This window comes from Amborella trichopoda, chromosome 9, assembly GCF_054954075.1.
Source record: "Amborella trichopoda isolate Santa Cruz 75 chromosome 9, AtrichopodaSantaCruz75HAP2 v2.0, whole genome shotgun sequence".
NCBI lineage: Eukaryota > Viridiplantae > Streptophyta > Magnoliopsida > Amborellales > Amborellaceae > Amborella > Amborella trichopoda.
Window position 1 is genome coordinate 2,537,441 of NC_142344.1, and position 18,007 is coordinate 2,555,447.

An 18,007-nucleotide genomic window follows, 5' to 3' on the forward strand; every position below is an offset into this window, starting at 1 on the left:
GATTAAAAGGGGGCATTTGAGGGCAAGAAGGAGCAAAATCAGAACAGAGGTAACAAGAACATGACAGTTCAAATTTCAGGTTCTTCTGGATAATAATTTGTCGATGAAAAATCATAGTTTTAATCTACATATGTGACAAATGTACTCTTTAACTTAAAATGAGAGCTGGTTAATTGCTTATTCTCTCATTGGGAATTGGCGTTGTATACAATCAGTTCATTTACGTCTAGTACAAGGAGGTCACGATTACTTACAACCATTCAAAGTAAAATCTGATAGTTCAGGTGTGCCACAAAGTTCAAAAAAATTTATTTTGAACTTTGAGCTTGGTTAATGAAGCAGATGCAACCACCCAATTTCACGTCCAATGGTGAAGATTAATTGTAACCACCTTATACTAAAAGTAAATGATCTCTTTGTATACTTTTCCATCGTACTATCTACTTCTGTGTGTGTGTGTGACATACACACACATGCACACGCGCACACAGGCTATGGAATGACTATGTACTGAATTTGATAATGTGCCTTCCACTCAGTCTTAACAAATGAACTATTTCTAGTTACATCAGTCCCCTGTTTACATCCCCATATATAAACATTTTCAATGCAGTCTAATTATTTTGGAATACAAAAAAATTCATAGTCATTGCAAAATGGGAAGCCATAAAACGTTTTCAAACCTGAGTGCCATTAAAACCCAAAATACCAAACTAATGTCATATAACCATTCACTATTCTCAATTTAGACATCTACATTTGGTGCCGCCCCTATGGATTGAAACTACAGGGAAAAATAAATGAAACAAATAACAACAGTAAGAGAAACTAATCTTGTCTAACCTACCAGAAACAAATATCTGAAAATTGATATAAAAGAATACAACAGTAAATGAGTTCTGCCTGATACTAGCTGCAAAATTATCTGCTTTCTCCTGCTGCCTTTTTGAGCAAATATAGAATACTTCTTTCAAATGCAAGCTTTCTAAATCACATTACTATCCGGTTCAATGGCCGATCTCAATCCACTACGAATCATCATCTGAGAGTAATGCTCGGCGTGCTCCTGCTTGAAGAAAATCATTCACAGTCCATGCCATTAGGGGAAATTTTGAATCACTGAAAAGCTTTAATGAATCATTTTGTTTTAATTGGTATGATATTGATATGTAACTAATAATTTACCTTCACAGTTACAGTAACTAGACCAGCTCCAGTCTGTCGAGATTCATGGAAACACCTCCTCGCATCAACAGGAGTAACAGATGGTACAACTTTTGGCAACACGGTTTCGACTGCAAAGAAATCATAAATCACGCTTGCAAGATATGACAAATAGAGAGAGAGAGAGCAGAAGTTCTGGATTTCGAATATAGAGTTTGCTTTTTTCAGTAGCTTTTATACTATGGATCTGATGAAGGCACAGAGAAGATTCATTCACTCACCTTGCTTTTCAGTATGGCGTTCATGATCAAGCAGCAGTACTCTGTAACTATCTCCACTCCCTGGACCTTTTTTATCACAAAGCCTCCCCATCTCTCCTCCTGCAAATCATCTCAGATGCAGTTCACTCTGTTAATTGATTCAGGATTACCTCCTTAATCTATGGTGTGTAGTAGTAATGCACAGTTTGAATTCAAATTCCATCAAATGGTGTTTTATTTCAAATTGTATTTTACCAAAAGGTAAATTGGTCAAATATCATTTCACGTCTACGGGTGTTTGATTGTTTTTATATGAATTGTAATTTGTTAATGTGTGGTGTGATAGAGGATGGTAGTAGTGTGGTGCTGCAGTGGTGGAGGCGGCGGTGGACAGAGCAGGGTGGTGGTGGTGGTGGGGGACAGGCGGCATGGTGGTGGTGTAATAATCGTGCCATGATGGTGGAGGTAGCAGCAAACTGGTGGTGGTAGCTAGGCAATGGTGGCGGAGTGGTGGTAATGGCGGCTATAGGGCCGATAGTGGTGGCATGGTGGTGGAGGAAGAGAGAGAATTTGGGTTTTGAAAAACAACTCCAAATTGTTTTTGCAAAAAAATCCAATTTCGAAGCCCAAACTACCACTCGGAATCAAAACACATTAAAAACCACCCTTTGATGAGATCAAATTGCAACAGTTTAAATGCACATATATCCCATATTCAAATGCCTAAATTCAAGATTTGAAACTATCGTTTTCTCTAAGTAAAAGGAGAATTTGAGGCAAGAAAGCAGAAAGTGGTTGGATTCCAGGAAAATTATTTACCTTCTTCAACACTGAGAGAAGGATCAAACTGTGACTGGTCGAATGTTGGGCGCTCCAAGAGGCCTGCTCCTCCTTTGCTTGATCCAAACCTCCCACTAATCTTCATTGCTGCAAAAGTTTTTGGGCTTTTCTCCACAAGCAGAGGAAACACAGATGTTGGGGTACGAGTAAATGATGTTTTAGAATAAGAAACAAAAGATACAGGAACTGGCACATTGTTAAGGGCCATCTCGATATTAGGAATAGCCTTCAGAGCAGAGGAAGAGAGAAAAAACCACTGATCTATTATACAATATCAAAAGAAAACTCAAATGAAATACTCAATGGCTTTGAAGACTAAGGCAGAGAGAGAATAAAGAGATAAAAAGCACAAATGGAGTGCTCAGTGGCTTTGAAGACTAAGGTAGAGAGAGAAAGTAGAGAGATACAAGATAAATTATGGATTCAGGGTTTAAGTAGCAAAGATGGATGGGCTTTGAAGACTGAGGGTTTAACTGTTTAAGGTAGAGAGAGAAACTTCTAGAACAAAACTAGCAGCCTCTCTTGCACAAGATTTATCACCGGTGTTCGTGGTCCGTATTGGATGCGTAATCAGGGGGTGCAATTTTGTCTGTTTCAAAAGGAATATACGATGCACGGACGAGACATCCACCATTCATTCTTAGGATAGATGGTGGGGATGAATACTCACCAAAGAAAGTTGTATGTGCAAATTTAAGGAGAAGATTACAAGAAAAATGAGAGAAATTTCTCCTACTCGATTTTCAATTTGAAGAAATCTGGTAAATAAATATAAAAAATGGGTAAGCTTTAAAATTCTGTGATAACGAGTGTCTGGTGACAAAAATTTTTGTCCCTTAGCGAGAGAAAAATGTGACTAGCACAAGGCTGAATTATATCACCCTTTTACAAAGTGAGAATATGTCAATTAGGTAGAGAGAGAGAGAGAGAGTTCCAGCTGCGTGCTAGAGAACTTAGTGAGAGAAATTCAATAAAGCTGTGTTAGTGAATCTAGAGAGAGAAAATGGATTGGGTGGTGTGTGTGTGTGTGAGAGAGAGAGAGAGAGAGAGACAGAGAGAGAGAGAGAGAGAGCATTTCAACTGGGTGGTAGACAACTTTGAGAGAAATTCAATTAAGCTGTGTTAGTGAATTGAATTCAAACAAAAAAAAAGCTAGGTTAGTGAATCTAGAGAGAGAAAATGTGTTGGGTGGCATCACTGCCATGGACCAGGGACCTCAATTGCAAGTCCAGCCCATGCACCACCAAGAAAATCTCCTCCATTAGAGAGTGTGATCTCTCCCCTGCCACAAACTCGTGAACAACTCCATCCACCTCTACCAAACTACAACCAGGAGTCTTCTTTATCCTGTTCTCTTCCATTCTTTTTCTCACCTTTGAAACATCTTCCCACCTATTAGCTGAAGCGTAAATATTTGACAAAAGCACATGAACCCCACCATGATCAAGCCTCAACTCACTTAACTTTTTAGCCATTTCCTCACCCACTGTGACATTTCCATGCATTTTAGAAGCACCGAGCAATGCTCCCAATACATAGGCATCAGACTCCATGGGCATGCTTCTAATGACATCCATGGCATCATCGATGAGCCCCGCTCTCCCATACATATCGACCATACACCCGTAGTGCTCAACGCCTGGTTCGATGCCATGAGCTTGGCTCATGGCCTCGAAGAAAGCTCGCCCTTCTCTCACTAGACCGGCTCGGCTACATGCATTAAGCACCGCTATATAGGTTACCTCATTGGGCTTCACCCCACTTCGCTGCATCTCTCGAAAAGCCTCGATCGCTTGAATGCCATGCCCGTGCATGGCGAGACCCGATAACATGGCGGTCCAAGCATAAACATCTCTTTCAACCATTTCGCTGAAGACCTGTAAAGAGGTCTCTATGAACCCACATTTCGCGTACATGTCCACTAATGCAGTGCCCAGTATTCGATCGAGGCTAATCCCATGCTTCCTCACATATGCATGAATCCATCTCCCTTGCTCTAAGGCCCCCAATTGAGCACAACCTGATAAAACACCCACCATTATTGCATTGCTCAGAGGAATTCTATTGATTTGCATCTCATTGAATAGTTCTAAGGCCTCTTTGGCGCACCCACTTTGAGCATAGCATGAAATCATGGCACTCCATGAAACTATGTTTTTCTCGGGCATTTCATCGAAAATCTTCTGTGCTTCGTCGACTCGGCCCACTTTTGTGTAACCACTGAGCATTGCAGTCCATGAAATCACATCTCTGTGAGGAATTTCTTCAAATACCTTGTGTGCTTCATAGATACAATTGCAGGCACCATACATATGAATCAACCCATTGTACACAAAATCATACAAGACCCATCCAATTTTTATGATTTGGCCATGGACTGTGGCCCCAGTTTTGGGTGAAGAAAGCTGAATCAGAGCTCTGATGATGAAAGAGAAAGTGTAGTTGTTGGGGTGGTGGCCTTGTTGGAGGAGGCATTTGTAGAGAGAGAAAGCTTCCTCATTGAATTCTCTCTCTACACAACTTCTGATCATTGTGTTCCACATGAACATTGTGGGGCGTGAGATGGCGTGGAGCAGAGTGTGAGCGTAGCTCAGGTCACCATTTTTAGAGAGAGAACAAAAGGCTATGATTTTAGAGAGAGAAAATGGGTCCTGTGCAGTTCCTGTGATGATAAGATTGGCGTGGATTTGCTTGACCTGTTTCATGGTGAGACCTTGTTCGAGGAGAGAGAGAGACCTTTGGCTTGATTTGAGTTTTCTTGTTATTGTGTTGATCATGAGCAGGATGACTTCATCAGAGCACAAAATCTCCTGGATGATTTCATCAGAGCACAAAATCTCCTTACTTAGCTGCGTGCTCCTGTATTGAGTTGCACGCCCGTAGTGAATATTGTGGTCCTGCTGGAGCACAGAATGTTAAATCTTTAAATCTTTTGACTTTTCCCTCCTAAAACTAAAGCAATTCTCGGCCTCACCCCGGCCTTTCAAATTGTGGATTAATGATGAGGGGAGACACTTTTTCCACCATTTTTGTCCTAAATCCTCCGCCTCTAATGGCGATCTTCTCTTGCAGAGCCACTCTCTTCAAGACCTCGCCAATTTTCAACCACAAAACATGCCCTAATCTCTCCATTTTCAGGGGCTTAGCTGCCAATGCTCAGCAACAGAAAAATAAATGGATCCCAACATTAGGGTTTTCAAGGACACGGATCCCTGCTTTGAATTTTCAGAATCGGATCCAACGGAGCTCTGTAACAAAAAATGAGGCTTCGGCTTTGCGCTCTGAGAAGGCAGAGGGTTTCATAGTAGTGAATTTTTATCGCTTTGTTTGCATTGAGAATCCAGAAGAGGAGGTGACAAGGCATCGTTTATTCTTGCAGGTTCTTGTTGATATCATCTTATTCGTTTTAAAGACTTGTGTTTATTGAAGTATTTGCCGATAAATTGATTTAGATGGCGTATGATTGTGTGCTATTTCAATTACATTATTATTAGTTCTTTTTATCTTCTTCTGTTGTTTCTCTTTATACTAAACTTGTGAATTGAGCAACTTTGTATGTACCATGTACTTATATTGCAATCTTTGAGCTTGGACTCGGTGAATTTTTACATCTAAAGATATTTTGAATGATTTTTCACCTTAACTTTTTGAGGATATTTGGTTTTATGTGTAACTGCGAGCTACTGATTTGACATGAGAGGGAGGGAGGGAAAGAGGGAGAGAGAGATGGTTTTTCATTCCCTTAATAGACATCATAAACAACCAGCGCATAGTTATGTGCTTCATAGTTTGCACTTTGGTGATGAAAAGATTTATCAAGCCTGACATTTAAACTTTTTGCATTTTTTCAATTTTTGTTTGAAACAGCTTATAAAATGTTTGTTTCACCTTGGGGTACGCTTTGTTAATGGAGAGTTGTCACCTGATTTTACTGTGTTAATAATTTTGAGATGCATTTTGACATAATTTCTAAGATCACACAGTTTTCCAGGGCCGTGATATACAAGGTCGGATATATCTAAATGAACAGGGCATCAATGCACAGGTATGTTTACTGGTTCCTTGAATTATTGGATTGCAGAGTTTATGTTTGATGAATTTGTTCTTGCTCTTGATAATTTCCTATATTGCAATATGCTTGTAGTTAGCTTTGTGATGGTGATGCGAAAAGTTCAGAGGGATGTTCCTATTTAACCGGTTTTTCCATAGATGGTAGGCTAGACCCAATTTGCAGGGAATTCTAAGCACCCTAGCGTAGAATTGATGAGGAGTTGTTTAGCTGAACGTTCTAGAATTTCTCTGTGATTCATTGGGATATATGAGCGCAGTAAGGATCAGCATTAGGTGATTGATATCCTCAAATGTATTGTGCTTAACTAACAGATAATTATTATACCTTAGAAGGACATAAGTTTCTCCCATGATGTACTTTTGAAGTACATTCTAGTTGGCCAATCATGTAAAGATTGCAAGGTTATCCCTGGAGAACATTTAATCATGCAACATAGGCTTGTGATTATGGATGTCTGCCTAAAGAAATGGAAGAGAATGAGTGAAACTAATGGGTATTCAAGAACTAGGTGGTAGAATTTTAAAAAGGAGAACATACAGTTATTTATGGATAAATTGGAAAGAAAAAGGAAAATAGGATTGTGAGCATGAAATTAATGTTATGTGGAATAAGATAGTCGACTATATTAAGAAAGTGGCAAAAGATGTTCTAGGAGAAACTAAAGGGAAAACAATTTTTGACAAAGAAACCTGTGATAGGGTGAGAAGGATCAAAAGGCTATTAGTGAAAAATGATCATGTTATAAAGCTTGACAATGTAATTGAAATGATCAAAACTTAGAAGCTTATAAAAATGCCAAAAAGAACGCTAAGAAAATAGTAAGGCTAACTTAAAGCGTATGATAATCTATACAATAAACTTGAGATAAGAGAAGCTGAAAAAGATGTCTTCAAAGTAGCAAAAATGAAAGAGGAAGTGTAGGGATCTATCTCACATTAGATGCATTAAGAGTGAAGATCAGAGGACCATGGTGAAAGATGATGAATGCAAGGTGGAGAATTTATTTTCAAAAATTGTTAAATGATGAACACTACGAGAGCACAACGTTAGGAGTAACCTTTGACATAAATAAAGGTGGGGTCATAATTGCATTCACAGGATTAGGATATCTAAAGTGTAAAAAGCTTTGAGAAAGATAAAGATAGGAAACGATTTAGGACCAATTGGTATCCCGATAGAGGTTTGGAAGTGCATAGGGGAGATTGGTATACGTTAGCTTGACAAGCTGTTCAACAAGGTATTGAGAATAAGGAAAATCCCAGACAAATGGAGAAAAAGTATTTGGTACTTATTTACAAGAATAAAGAAGACATACAGAGTTATACGAACTATCCAAAGATTAAACTTATGAGCCACCCTATGAAGCTATGGGAGAGAGCGGTTAAGCAACAACTACGGTGTGAAACTAGTGTATCAGAAAATTAGTTCAGTCTTATGCTGGGGAGGTCAACCATCGAAGCCATTTTCCTACTTAGACAACTAAATGAGAACTTTAGGGCGAAGGGAAAAGACCTCTGCATGGTCTTTATACATGTAGAGAAAGCATATAATAGGGTACCTAGAGATTTAATTTGGTAGGTGTTGGAAAAGAAAGGAATCACCAAAGCTATAATGACATAATAAGAGATATATATGAGGGAGCCGCTAACTAGTCTGTGGGCAACTTGTGGAAAGACAAGTGAGTTCTCAATGATAATCGGCCTACATTAGGGGTCAATGTTGAGCCCATATCTCTTTCTTTTAGTTATGGTCGAGTTAACTAAGCACCTTCAAGATGAGGTATCGTGGTGTATGTTGTTTGCGGATGACATAGTTTTGTTTGATAAGACTAGAGGCGGCGTCAATGCAAAGTTAGAATTTTTTATGGATGTTCTGGAATATAAAAGTTTTAAAATTAGCCAAACTAAGAAAAAATATATAAAATGCAAGTGTAGCAATAATAGGAGTAGAAACAAGGAAGTAGTTATGATTGAAGATCAAGAAATATCTAAAAGAGACTATTTCCTATATTTAGGGTCGATAATCCAGAAGAATGGAAAGATTAAGGAGGATGTCACACATAGGATAAGAGCTGCGTAGGTGAAGTGGAATGTGCATACGGAGTTTTATGTGATCACCGCATACTGTTGAGACTAAAGGGGAAGTTCTATAAGACGACTGCAAGACTAACCATACTTTATGGGATGGAATATTGGGTAGTTAAACAATATCATATTCATGAGATGAGCATAGCTGAGATATGGATGTTAAGATGGATGAGTGGAAAGACAAAAAATGATAGAATTCATAATGAATATATACGAGAGAATTTAGGTGTGGCTTCAATAGGCGATGAAATGGGGGAAGGTAGATTTAGGTTGGATGGTCATGTGCAGCGTAGACCTACTACAACACAAGTTAGGACGTGTGATTTGGTTCAAGTGGAAGGCTCTAAAAGGCCAAGGGGAAGGCCCAAAAGGATATGGATAAAAGTAGTGAGAAAAGATATGGCGACTTTTGGTCTTACTGAGGGTATGACCCTTGATAGAGGAAAATAGAGGACCATGATTCATGTAGCCAACCCCAAATCATTGGGATGAGACTAAGATGATGATGATGGTGATGATGATGTCGAAGAACTTGAGCTTTGATCTTACTGAATAAGCATACCAAATTAGAATATTTGGATACTAACCTTTTGCATAATGAAGTGGCAAGCCTCCTTAGGCTTAATGAAATACTTCATTAATTTATACATAACTGATAACTTGAAATGATATAGCCATCTAGTACTACCAACAAATGAAACAAGATATGGCAATCTATTACTTTTCTAATATTGTGGCATGTGAGTGACCTTAATAATTTAGGAGCACTATCAAAAGTCCTTAATATTGTGATATTCAGATAGCGATTGTTTGAGGTGGTAACTCTATCTTCACATTGATCATAAAAGGAATGCACAAATGGGAGGCTTACCTTAAAACAACTAGAGCATGTTGCTCTAGGGGACGTCTCACTGCTGCCTGCTGATAGAGCTCTCCATAGTTATCAATCTTGCATATATAAATACAGAATAGGCTTATTTAACAAATTAAGCACTTCCATTTGGAGATGACTTTTCTACAAACTTCCAAAAAAAATTCTCATCCAAGAAGCCCAATAATAGCCCTAGAGAAAATTTACCTTCACATTGATCTCTTTGATAGTCAATTTTAGAAATTATGCAATTCACTACGAAATGGTAGCAGCTGGTCAACTGTCATGGATTTCTTTCTTGCTCATACTCAAACTTTAGGTTTCTATTTCTGAAATCTCCTGCATCTCTGTTTTAACAAAATCCTAGTTTTTCTCTATTGAAGCTCTCCTTTGCTTGGAACCCTTGGGTGCACCATCATATTTGAGAATCTTCACTTTGTGCTATTTAAGATATGCGGTGCAACCTGGGTGCCCTAAAGTTAAGTAGCAGCTATAGGCATGTACCATTCAATCCTTCTTATTTTCATTACCAATTGCTTCGATGTTTTGCAAGTTCTATTGTATTTCATTTATATTTCAACTTTGGTTTTTAGATTATTAGATGTTTCTCTTGTTCTTGAGAATTAAATTCATCAAGTTGATGCTGTATTTTGTCACTTTTTGACATCAGAGGACCAACTCATGTGCAGTACAGTGGTCCATCAGAAGATGCATTGGCGTACGTTGAGTGGTTAAAAGATGACAGTCGTTTTTCTGATATCTTAGTCCAAACCTCACCAGCTATGAATGGACATGCTTTTCCTCAACTGAAACTGCGGTATAAACCCTCACTAGTACAGGCAAGCAATACGTGCTTTCTTGAGCATGTTTTATTTTTCAGTATTTTACAACAATGCAAAACCATGCAGTTCCTAGCCTCATTTTTGTTCGTACATGTAGTGCTTAGTTTGGAATTGCTTTCTTTCAACGATTGCAAATAGATGCATACAAAACCAGAATTTGTTAATATTCCTAATAAAAGTTGAATTTTTCCATTTTACGTGGTGTTGTATTCTTTGCCTTGGACTATTGTAAAATTTAAGAACTTTTTACTTTTTGTTCTTAACATTTAACTGTATCCTATGAAATGGTTTGTCTTTTTAAATGCTTTTTTTTTCAACTCAGATGGAAGGTGGCATTTCACATCTTCCTTTGGTTAACCCTGCAATGAGAGCTATCCCATTATCACCATCTGAATGGAGAAACCGATTGGATTCTTTGAAAAATGTGGAAGGATCATCTTCTAGAGAAGATACTGGCTCGGATCAGAAGAGCGTCCTGCTTCTGGATGTGAGGAATGGTAATCCTTAGTCTGATATTTCTTCAATCTCTAAACTGCTTTTGATTGTTTTGTACTTTTGTGTCATTTTGTTGTGGATTTTGTAGCCCTTCAAAATAGAGAACTGACTTTTGTCTTGTGATTGCTTTTGTTGTGCCCTCCAAAATCATCTGTTTTGGCACACATTGTTGGTCATTTGATATTTTGAGTATCTCTGGTAGGATGGTATTTCATATAGGTGGTATTATGGTATTTCATATAAGTGGTATTATGGTAATTTCATTTAAGTGGGATGAAATATTGTTTCTGTTGTTACGAGCAATGTTCAGTGTGGTGCCTATATGACTTCGTTAAGGAATATGTGTCACAACTTGTAAGTTTTGGATCTGGACATGCTATATTTGTTTGATGGGGAATCTTTGTGTTTTTGTACTGTCTTCAGAGCATCACTTGCTATGGATATTAACCAATGTTTCTAATGTACAACAATTTTCTTTTAAAGGCTATGAGTGGGATATTGGCCATTTCCATGGTACTCAACGACCTGATGTTAATTGCTTCAGGAGCACTTTGTTTGGACTCACAGATATGGAGGTATTGTTTCAATCAACTGATGTTTCTGATATAATAGAGTTGGAGATCCCCTATTTCCATTATCTTCCTTAATTTGTTAATACTAACTGTTTCTGGCCACAGTTTCTTCTTTTTGGACCTTTCATCTGTTAATAGTCACTCTTTGCATGTCCCTTTACCAATGCCATGAAGTCTCTGATCTTTAGAATGAAACCTATCTTACCAGCTGGACTATATTTCTAACATTAATGGGTTTTTCTTTTTCTATCATTGTGGGTTTTAGGTCTGATTCACAGTCTGGCAGTTGGACCTGTGAGTTTGGTCTAGTCTTGATAATGTTATCCATTCTAACATTTTCTAAATAACATAACCAGTTTTTTTTGTTCGGGTTTTTCTGACCTATGATGTTAATTCCTATATGGTAAAAACAGGTCTTTCTTTTGGGATCGTGAGTGGTATTTGATACATCCACCTCATGTTAATCCTTACTGTGGTCTTAGAAGTTTACCTGGCATCATTCATATACTATTCTAAAGTTTAATTAGTTATATGTTATCTGTTTTTATATATTTTGGATTTTCATTCTATTTGAAGGGAAATTGACATGGTGGCTGATAGATTTGTAGGAGTAACATGAGGCAAAGATCATTGGTGGTTTGTTTTGTCTGTTGAATTTATACCTTATACAGTTTTTCTATGCTTCATATGCATTGTCATTGGTCCATAGAACTTGTTGTGACCATTTTTTCAGGATATCTGGCTACGCATTTACCAAAACAGGATATCTGACTATGAGTTTCCTGCTCTTATGTTTTTTTCCTTTTCATCATCAGGTTAGTCCTTCAGATCCTTTGGCTGGCATTGATAGGGAAGCTACAGATATTTTGATGTATTGTACGGGAGGTATCCGCTGCGATGTTTATTCTACCATGCTTAGGTAAGGTCACCTTTGCCCATGGATCTGACATGTTGAAGTTTTTTAGTTTTCGTTTTTCTTAGCAAAACATGGTCTAGATCTCTTGTCACTTCTATAAATTCTAAGAATGCTTTAAACACATCAAAGAGTATAAAATAATCTATAAATTTCTCATGGCTTTAAAAATGCAGGAAGTAATTCTAGAACAAATACATCATTGCTCCATAACACTGATTAACATTCAACTATACATCAGTGCCTTTTAAATAAGTCAAATGTGCACATTGATTTGTTTTTTATTTATTAGATTTTGAAGGAAGCTAGGTTGGTCTAAGAAGGGTGTTGACTTTAAACTTTCTCTTAACCCGTCCCATGCCCGGGTATAGGGGCTGGGTTGTGTTAGTTAGGCAGCCAATGTAAAATTTTGTCAAAGCTTATCATGAATCCTGAACATAGAGGGTATGGCCTTTAATAGAGCAGAATGGTGGACCAAGATTTGTGTAGCCGACCCCAATTAATTGGGAAAAGGTTATAATGATGATGATGATTTTGAAAGAAGCTAGGCCTGTTGGTGTCAATCTGTAGCTCCCGTCTTGCATGACCATATAGTCATTTTACCTTAAATACGTATTATCCAAGATTTTCTTTCGACTGGTTTAAGTTTCTTTTGGTTTGGTGACACTGTATCAATGGCAGGCAAAGGGGCTTTCAAAACTTGTACACTTTGAAAGGTGGTGTCTCACACTATCTTGAGAAAGAGGGTCCTGCAGAGTGGGTGGGAAATCTGTTTGTTTTTGACTCTCGCCTCTCTCTCCCCCCGTCAGCCTACAAGCCGAAGGCCATATCCAATGGATACAATGGAATCCCTCATCTCAACCCAACAAATGAAGGCAATAATACATTTTTGAGGTGTCGCATATGTGGATCATTCTTATCAGAATACAGGCATCGCAACTGTGCCAATCTTGACTGCAATCTTCTATTCTTGTAAGTTTGTAACTCATTGTCTTTTAAAATTTCTCTTTGTCTTTTTAAAATTTTTCATTTTAAGATAGTACACTAGCTATTAAGCCATGTGTTATTGCTTTTTATTTTTGGTCGCAACCTTTTTTTTTTCACTTGTCATTAGTGGCAATTGTTTAGTGCCATAGTTCAAGATTTTTTTTTTTTTTTTTGTTTCTTTCCGGGAGATAGTTCACAATTCAAGTTTTTTTTTGGATGAAAATAGCTATAGTTGTGCAAGTACAGAAATATCTATTTAATTTAACGAGTAATAATTAAATTTCATCCGAGTTTTCAGAAATCATGAGTTTGTCTTGATATAATAGGATGTTTTTGTTTTCTTGTTTGTTCTCTGATCACATGTGCCTTTTTGAAGACCTTGGCCTCCATTTCTTTTGAAATTGATCTGAAGTGCTGGTTCTTACATGTCTAAGGTCTGCAATTGCGTGGCTTTTTCTATGAAGATCTCCTGTGCAGCGGTTTGAAAAAATTCCGGGCCAATTGCTATTCTCAGAGGATTTTACGTCATTTTTGTTTTGGGGACACTTTGATTAGTTTGATTATTGAAGTTCAAATAGTTTAAAGGTAGGCTAAAAATTTCTGCATATGTAATTGTAATGCAGGACTTATACTTTTAGGTGTCGTGCTCTCTCTCTCTCTCCCTCTCTTCCCCCTTCCCCCAGGCATAATGCATTGCTTCCTTAGCGAGATGCTATAATTTTGAAATTTTTCTGCTTTGCCCAATATTCTTTAAGTTCAATCATTTGTTAGATTTTTTTCGCCCCATATGTTTCATTAGACTACTTAGCATATAATTCTTTTGACAAAAGTGTGGTTCTCATTGTAGATTTTGATGTTGAACTTATCAAGTGAGAGCTTGTTTACTGATTCATGAGTTGTCAATGCATTGTTGTTTCTTGCATGTTATGCAGATCATGTTCAGATTGTGTCAGAGAATTGAAAGGGTGTTGCTCCATGAATTGCACATCTGCACCTCGCCTTAGACCTGTTTTGCCTGGACATCGGAGGTATGAGAAGTGGCATGTCTATAGGGATGCACAATGCCCTCACAGTGCAAAGGTTTGAACTTACTTGTATTTCATTATTTACCATCCTTCCAAGAGTTCCTGATAATTGCTGTCATGAAAGTTTTGCTCCTAGAGCGAGAGAGAACAATTCTTCAACCTATCCAACTTATTCATGTTGAAAATCTAGAGTTTATGGAATAACATTTGGGAGAAGGTATGCAACCTTTAGAGGATGTTTAGTCATTGGACACTTTTTACAATATAAAAACAACATGCCATTTGGGGAAAAAAAAGCACTCAAACTAAACATCACACAAACAAGCTTACCATATATTGATGAATATAACATATTACAATAGGATAAATTAAGGGAGATGCTATGGCCAAAAAGGTCATAAGGGAGCTCCTGCTTTTTATCGGATTTGGCCATAAGGGAGCTCCTGCTATTTATCGGAGAGTTTCCAACAAATTGCATGTTTTTTTCTGGACAAATTTATATTTCTCTTTCTCTACTCTCTCCCTCTCTCTCTCACTTTTACATCTAGACAAAATACTTCTATTTATAGGGGGGTTTTCTACAAAGTTTCGACATGCCTTGGAGCCTCCTACAAATCACACATTTTTGTCGCTACAAATCCTCATATATTTTCTCTTCCTCTCATTCATACATACATCTTTTAGACAAGGGAAAAGTTTATATAGAACCGAGGCTCTAAACAATCAAATTAGAGCCTACCTCAAAAATTTCACTAGAAGAGATTGTTTTGATGCTCAAATATCCTCAAATTGATCATCTTGACATCAAGATGCATAGACATGAGAAATAAATGGATTTCAAGTTTTTGAAATAGTGTATTTTGTAATACATTTTTGGACCGTTCATTTTCAAGATTTTTATAGATCTGTCGATTTACACTATTTTTGAAGCTTTAAACTTTATAAATAAAGATGAAAATATATTTTAAGGCTATCACAAAGATTTCCAATGTTGAAACGACATTTCTCGATACTATTTGAGGGTGGCTCTAATTTGATTGTTAATTTGATTGTTTAGAGCATGGGCTCTATACAAGCCACACCCTTTAGACAAAGTACCTCTATCTAAAGGAGATATATATTTTAATCATTTACTTTTGTTACAAGTGACTGTGATTTTATTGTACCAAAACTGTATGGTCTTCGAGAAGACACTCTTAACGCAATCATTATTCAAAGTAAACTTTTTCTAAATCTAAAACCACATTCTTGCTTCTACCCCTTTCGAAACATTATTTTCCTTTCCAAAAATTTTACAAAATCACGTGAGAATAGAAAATTCAAAAAAGAAAAAAGACCAAACTGCCCTTCAATTTGTTTTCCTTCTACCTTTTCCAGTACACCTCCTTAATTAAAACATTTTCTTTCGTTTTTTGCTTTAATTCGCTATTGAATTCTGAAAATTGATCATCATCTTGAGCTCTTCCATGTTTATGTCTAATGCTTAACGCCCTACTCCATGCTTGGGCACCCATCTTCCCTTTCATTCTTCGACTTTTTTTTTCCCTTTTTGGCCTTGCTATTAGATAGCCAATGAATTCTAATTATACTACAACTTCACTTTTGAAGGTTGCGTCACTCTTAAGTCCCTCCTTTAATGCTTTGTAAATTGGTTTTGTTTTTCCTAGTTTTTAAGTTCTTTTATGATGTTTTCTCTTGTAGGTTACAGTGTCACATTTCGCAGGAGTTCTTGATTCATTTTTCTATGAAACCAAAAAATGTTTTTATTTTTCTTTTTTAGGTGACTGTTGTATTCTTTCAACTTTTTCTATATCATTTTGAAAAAATTTCAAGCTTTTCAAAAGAGATTCTATCATGTTTCTTTTGCGACCTTTTTAAAAAAAACGCATGAGCTTTCAAGCTCTCCCATTTATAAAAAACGCATCTGCTTTCAAGTTCTTCCCTTGTGTGCGTTCACATGTCATAACATCCATCTTCATGCCTTCACATGCATCTCATCCATTATCATGGCCATGTCGCATCCATCATCATACCCAGATATGGCCTGACAACTCATGAAGATTACCATCTCCCTCTATCATAAACACTCTTTTATTTTATCTCAAGTTTTGAAAGCCTTTTGAAAAAGGGTGTGGTTTGGATAAGGTTGAAACCTTGAACCATTAAATTAAGGCACACTTTCAAATTTTATCACATGATATAATTTTGGTGTAAAAAATTATTAGGATGAGAATCCATTTTCGTCTCTAATTGTAAAATTTTAAACTTCAAGAAAGGTTCATCAAATGGAGCTACCAACACATGAAAATCTTGAAAATGGATGCCAGATAATTTGTTGTAAGACGCACTAGTTTTGGGACTCGAAATGTTTTTAATTTTCTCAGTGTTTTGAGACTCGGCCGAGTTACTCGGCCTCACCCTAAGGGCGAGGTGAGTTTTATTCGAGTAGCTGTACCGATTTTTAGAAGTGCATATATATTTTTTTGCCATTTATATATTTTGAAGCCGTAAATGGTGTATTGGATAGCATGAATGCATTCTTTTTACAGGGACAGGGTTTCAATTCCCCCAAGGTAAGGCACTTATTTTTGTGTTTTGTTTTTTGGGATTAAAGAGACTTGAAAACTGTATATCATGTTGGGAAAGTATATAATGAGATCATTTACTTTCCGTACAAGGTGGTCACAATTAATCTTGATCATGGAAGTGAAATTAGGGAGCTGCACTTATTTCATTGACTAACTTCAAAGTTCAAAGAAATTTTCTCGAACTTTGTGATGCACTTAAGCTATTAGATTTCACATTTGATGGTTGTATGTAATTGTGACATCCCTATATAGAAGAGTGGTTTCAATAAGGTTGCAACATTAAACAATCCAATTAAGGCGCACTTCTAAATTTTATCATAAATATAATTTTGATATAAAAAATTCTTATGATGGCTTGAGAATCTATTTTCGTCTCTAATAAAACTTTAAACTATAAAAATGGTTCAATTCATATACATCTATAAACACATGAAAATCTTGAAAATGGACGGTCCAAATAATGTTACACTATTTCTCGAACTTAAAATCTTTTTTTCCTTTCATATTCATACATCTCGATGTCGAGATGATCGATTAGAGGGTTTTTCAAGATCAAAACAACCTTTTATGATGGATTTTTTAGGTAAACCTGTAATTCTATATTTTAAGATTGCAACCTTGTAGAAACTTTTTCTGGCCTCATTGTATATGATCCTTGTCACTATTATGTCATAAAACGAGAATAGCATAGTGGATTGCATATACGAGTGCCTATAAAATCGATTGGGGTTCGATTCCCCCCAGATAATCAGGTAGAGCCTGAATTTTTTTTTCAAAAAAAGAGGGGCCTCATTTTTTTTTTAAGGTAGATCCTGAAAATTGTTTTTTAAAAAATGGGCCTCATGGGAAGGGAATCGAACCCATGCGCCTTAAACACAGGCAATGTCTAATATTAAAACTACAATGGTTAAAAAGTTTGTACAAAAAGTATCCTAAACAAACCCACGAGCTCATAGAGATCCTCATACATAAATTGGACAAGACAAACGTTATGCCACTTCGAGTTTTATGCAAAATTGAAGCTTTTATTTATTATCATGTTTTTCTGTTTTTATCTTCTTCTTATTAAGTGAACACAACTCAGGCGAGTTACTTGGACTCTACCGAGAAACTCGCCTCGGCCAAAGTCCGAGTACATTTGCCGACTCATGTTTCAAAACATTGTTTTTTATTTTCATAGTTATATATCTCAATGTGAAGATGATCAATCAATTAAAAGTTTTTTGACTTGAAAATAGCTTTTTGTGATGTATTTTTGAGGTGCACCTTAATTCTAAGGTTGCAGCCTTAT

General features: G+C 36.8%; 2 protein-coding genes and 1 pseudogene across 8 annotated transcripts; 1 reads left to right on the top strand and 2 right to left on the bottom strand.

Annotated features, from left to right (window-relative positions):
- Positions 1-674: 674 nt before the first annotated feature.
- LOC18437662 (ATP-dependent Clp protease adapter protein CLPS2, chloroplastic) lies at positions 675-5,096 on the bottom strand. Its single transcript, XM_006847865.4, has 4 exons — positions 2,244-5,096; positions 1,446-1,544; positions 1,186-1,295; positions 675-1,066 (listed from the first exon to the last, which is right to left on the bottom strand). Exons 1-4 carry the CDS (start codon positions 2,470-2,472, stop codon positions 986-988), a joined length of 519 nt encoding a protein of 172 aa, XP_006847928.2. The 5' UTR covers positions 2,473-5,096; the 3' UTR covers positions 675-985.
- Positions 3,174-16,949, top strand: LOC18437663 (Rhodanese/Cell cycle control phosphatase superfamily protein). 6 transcript variants are annotated; one of them, XM_020669647.2, is made up of 8 exons: positions 3,174-5,643; positions 6,256-6,309; positions 9,989-10,133; positions 10,459-10,633; positions 11,115-11,206; positions 12,019-12,122; positions 12,798-13,088; positions 14,036-16,949. In XM_020669647.2, exons 2-8 carry the CDS (start codon positions 6,287-6,289, stop codon positions 14,187-14,189), a joined length of 984 nt encoding a protein of 327 aa, XP_020525306.2. In that variant the 5' UTR covers positions 3,174-5,643; positions 6,256-6,286; the 3' UTR covers positions 14,190-16,949. The 6 variants fall into 6 exon arrangements, with proteins under 6 accessions (XP_020525306.2, XP_020525304.2, XP_088703233.1 ...); XM_020669645.2 differs by having other exon boundaries at positions 3,768-5,643; positions 9,965-10,133; XM_088847107.1 differs by having other exon boundaries at positions 5,242-5,643; positions 9,965-10,111.
- On the bottom strand, positions 3,361-5,041 carry LOC105420940 (putative pentatricopeptide repeat-containing protein At5g40405 pseudogene; annotated as a pseudogene). Its single transcript, XR_016040997.1, has one exon. The product of XR_016040997.1 is annotated as a putative pentatricopeptide repeat-containing protein At5g40405 pseudogene (transcript).
- Positions 16,950-18,007: the final 1,058 nt, after the last annotated feature.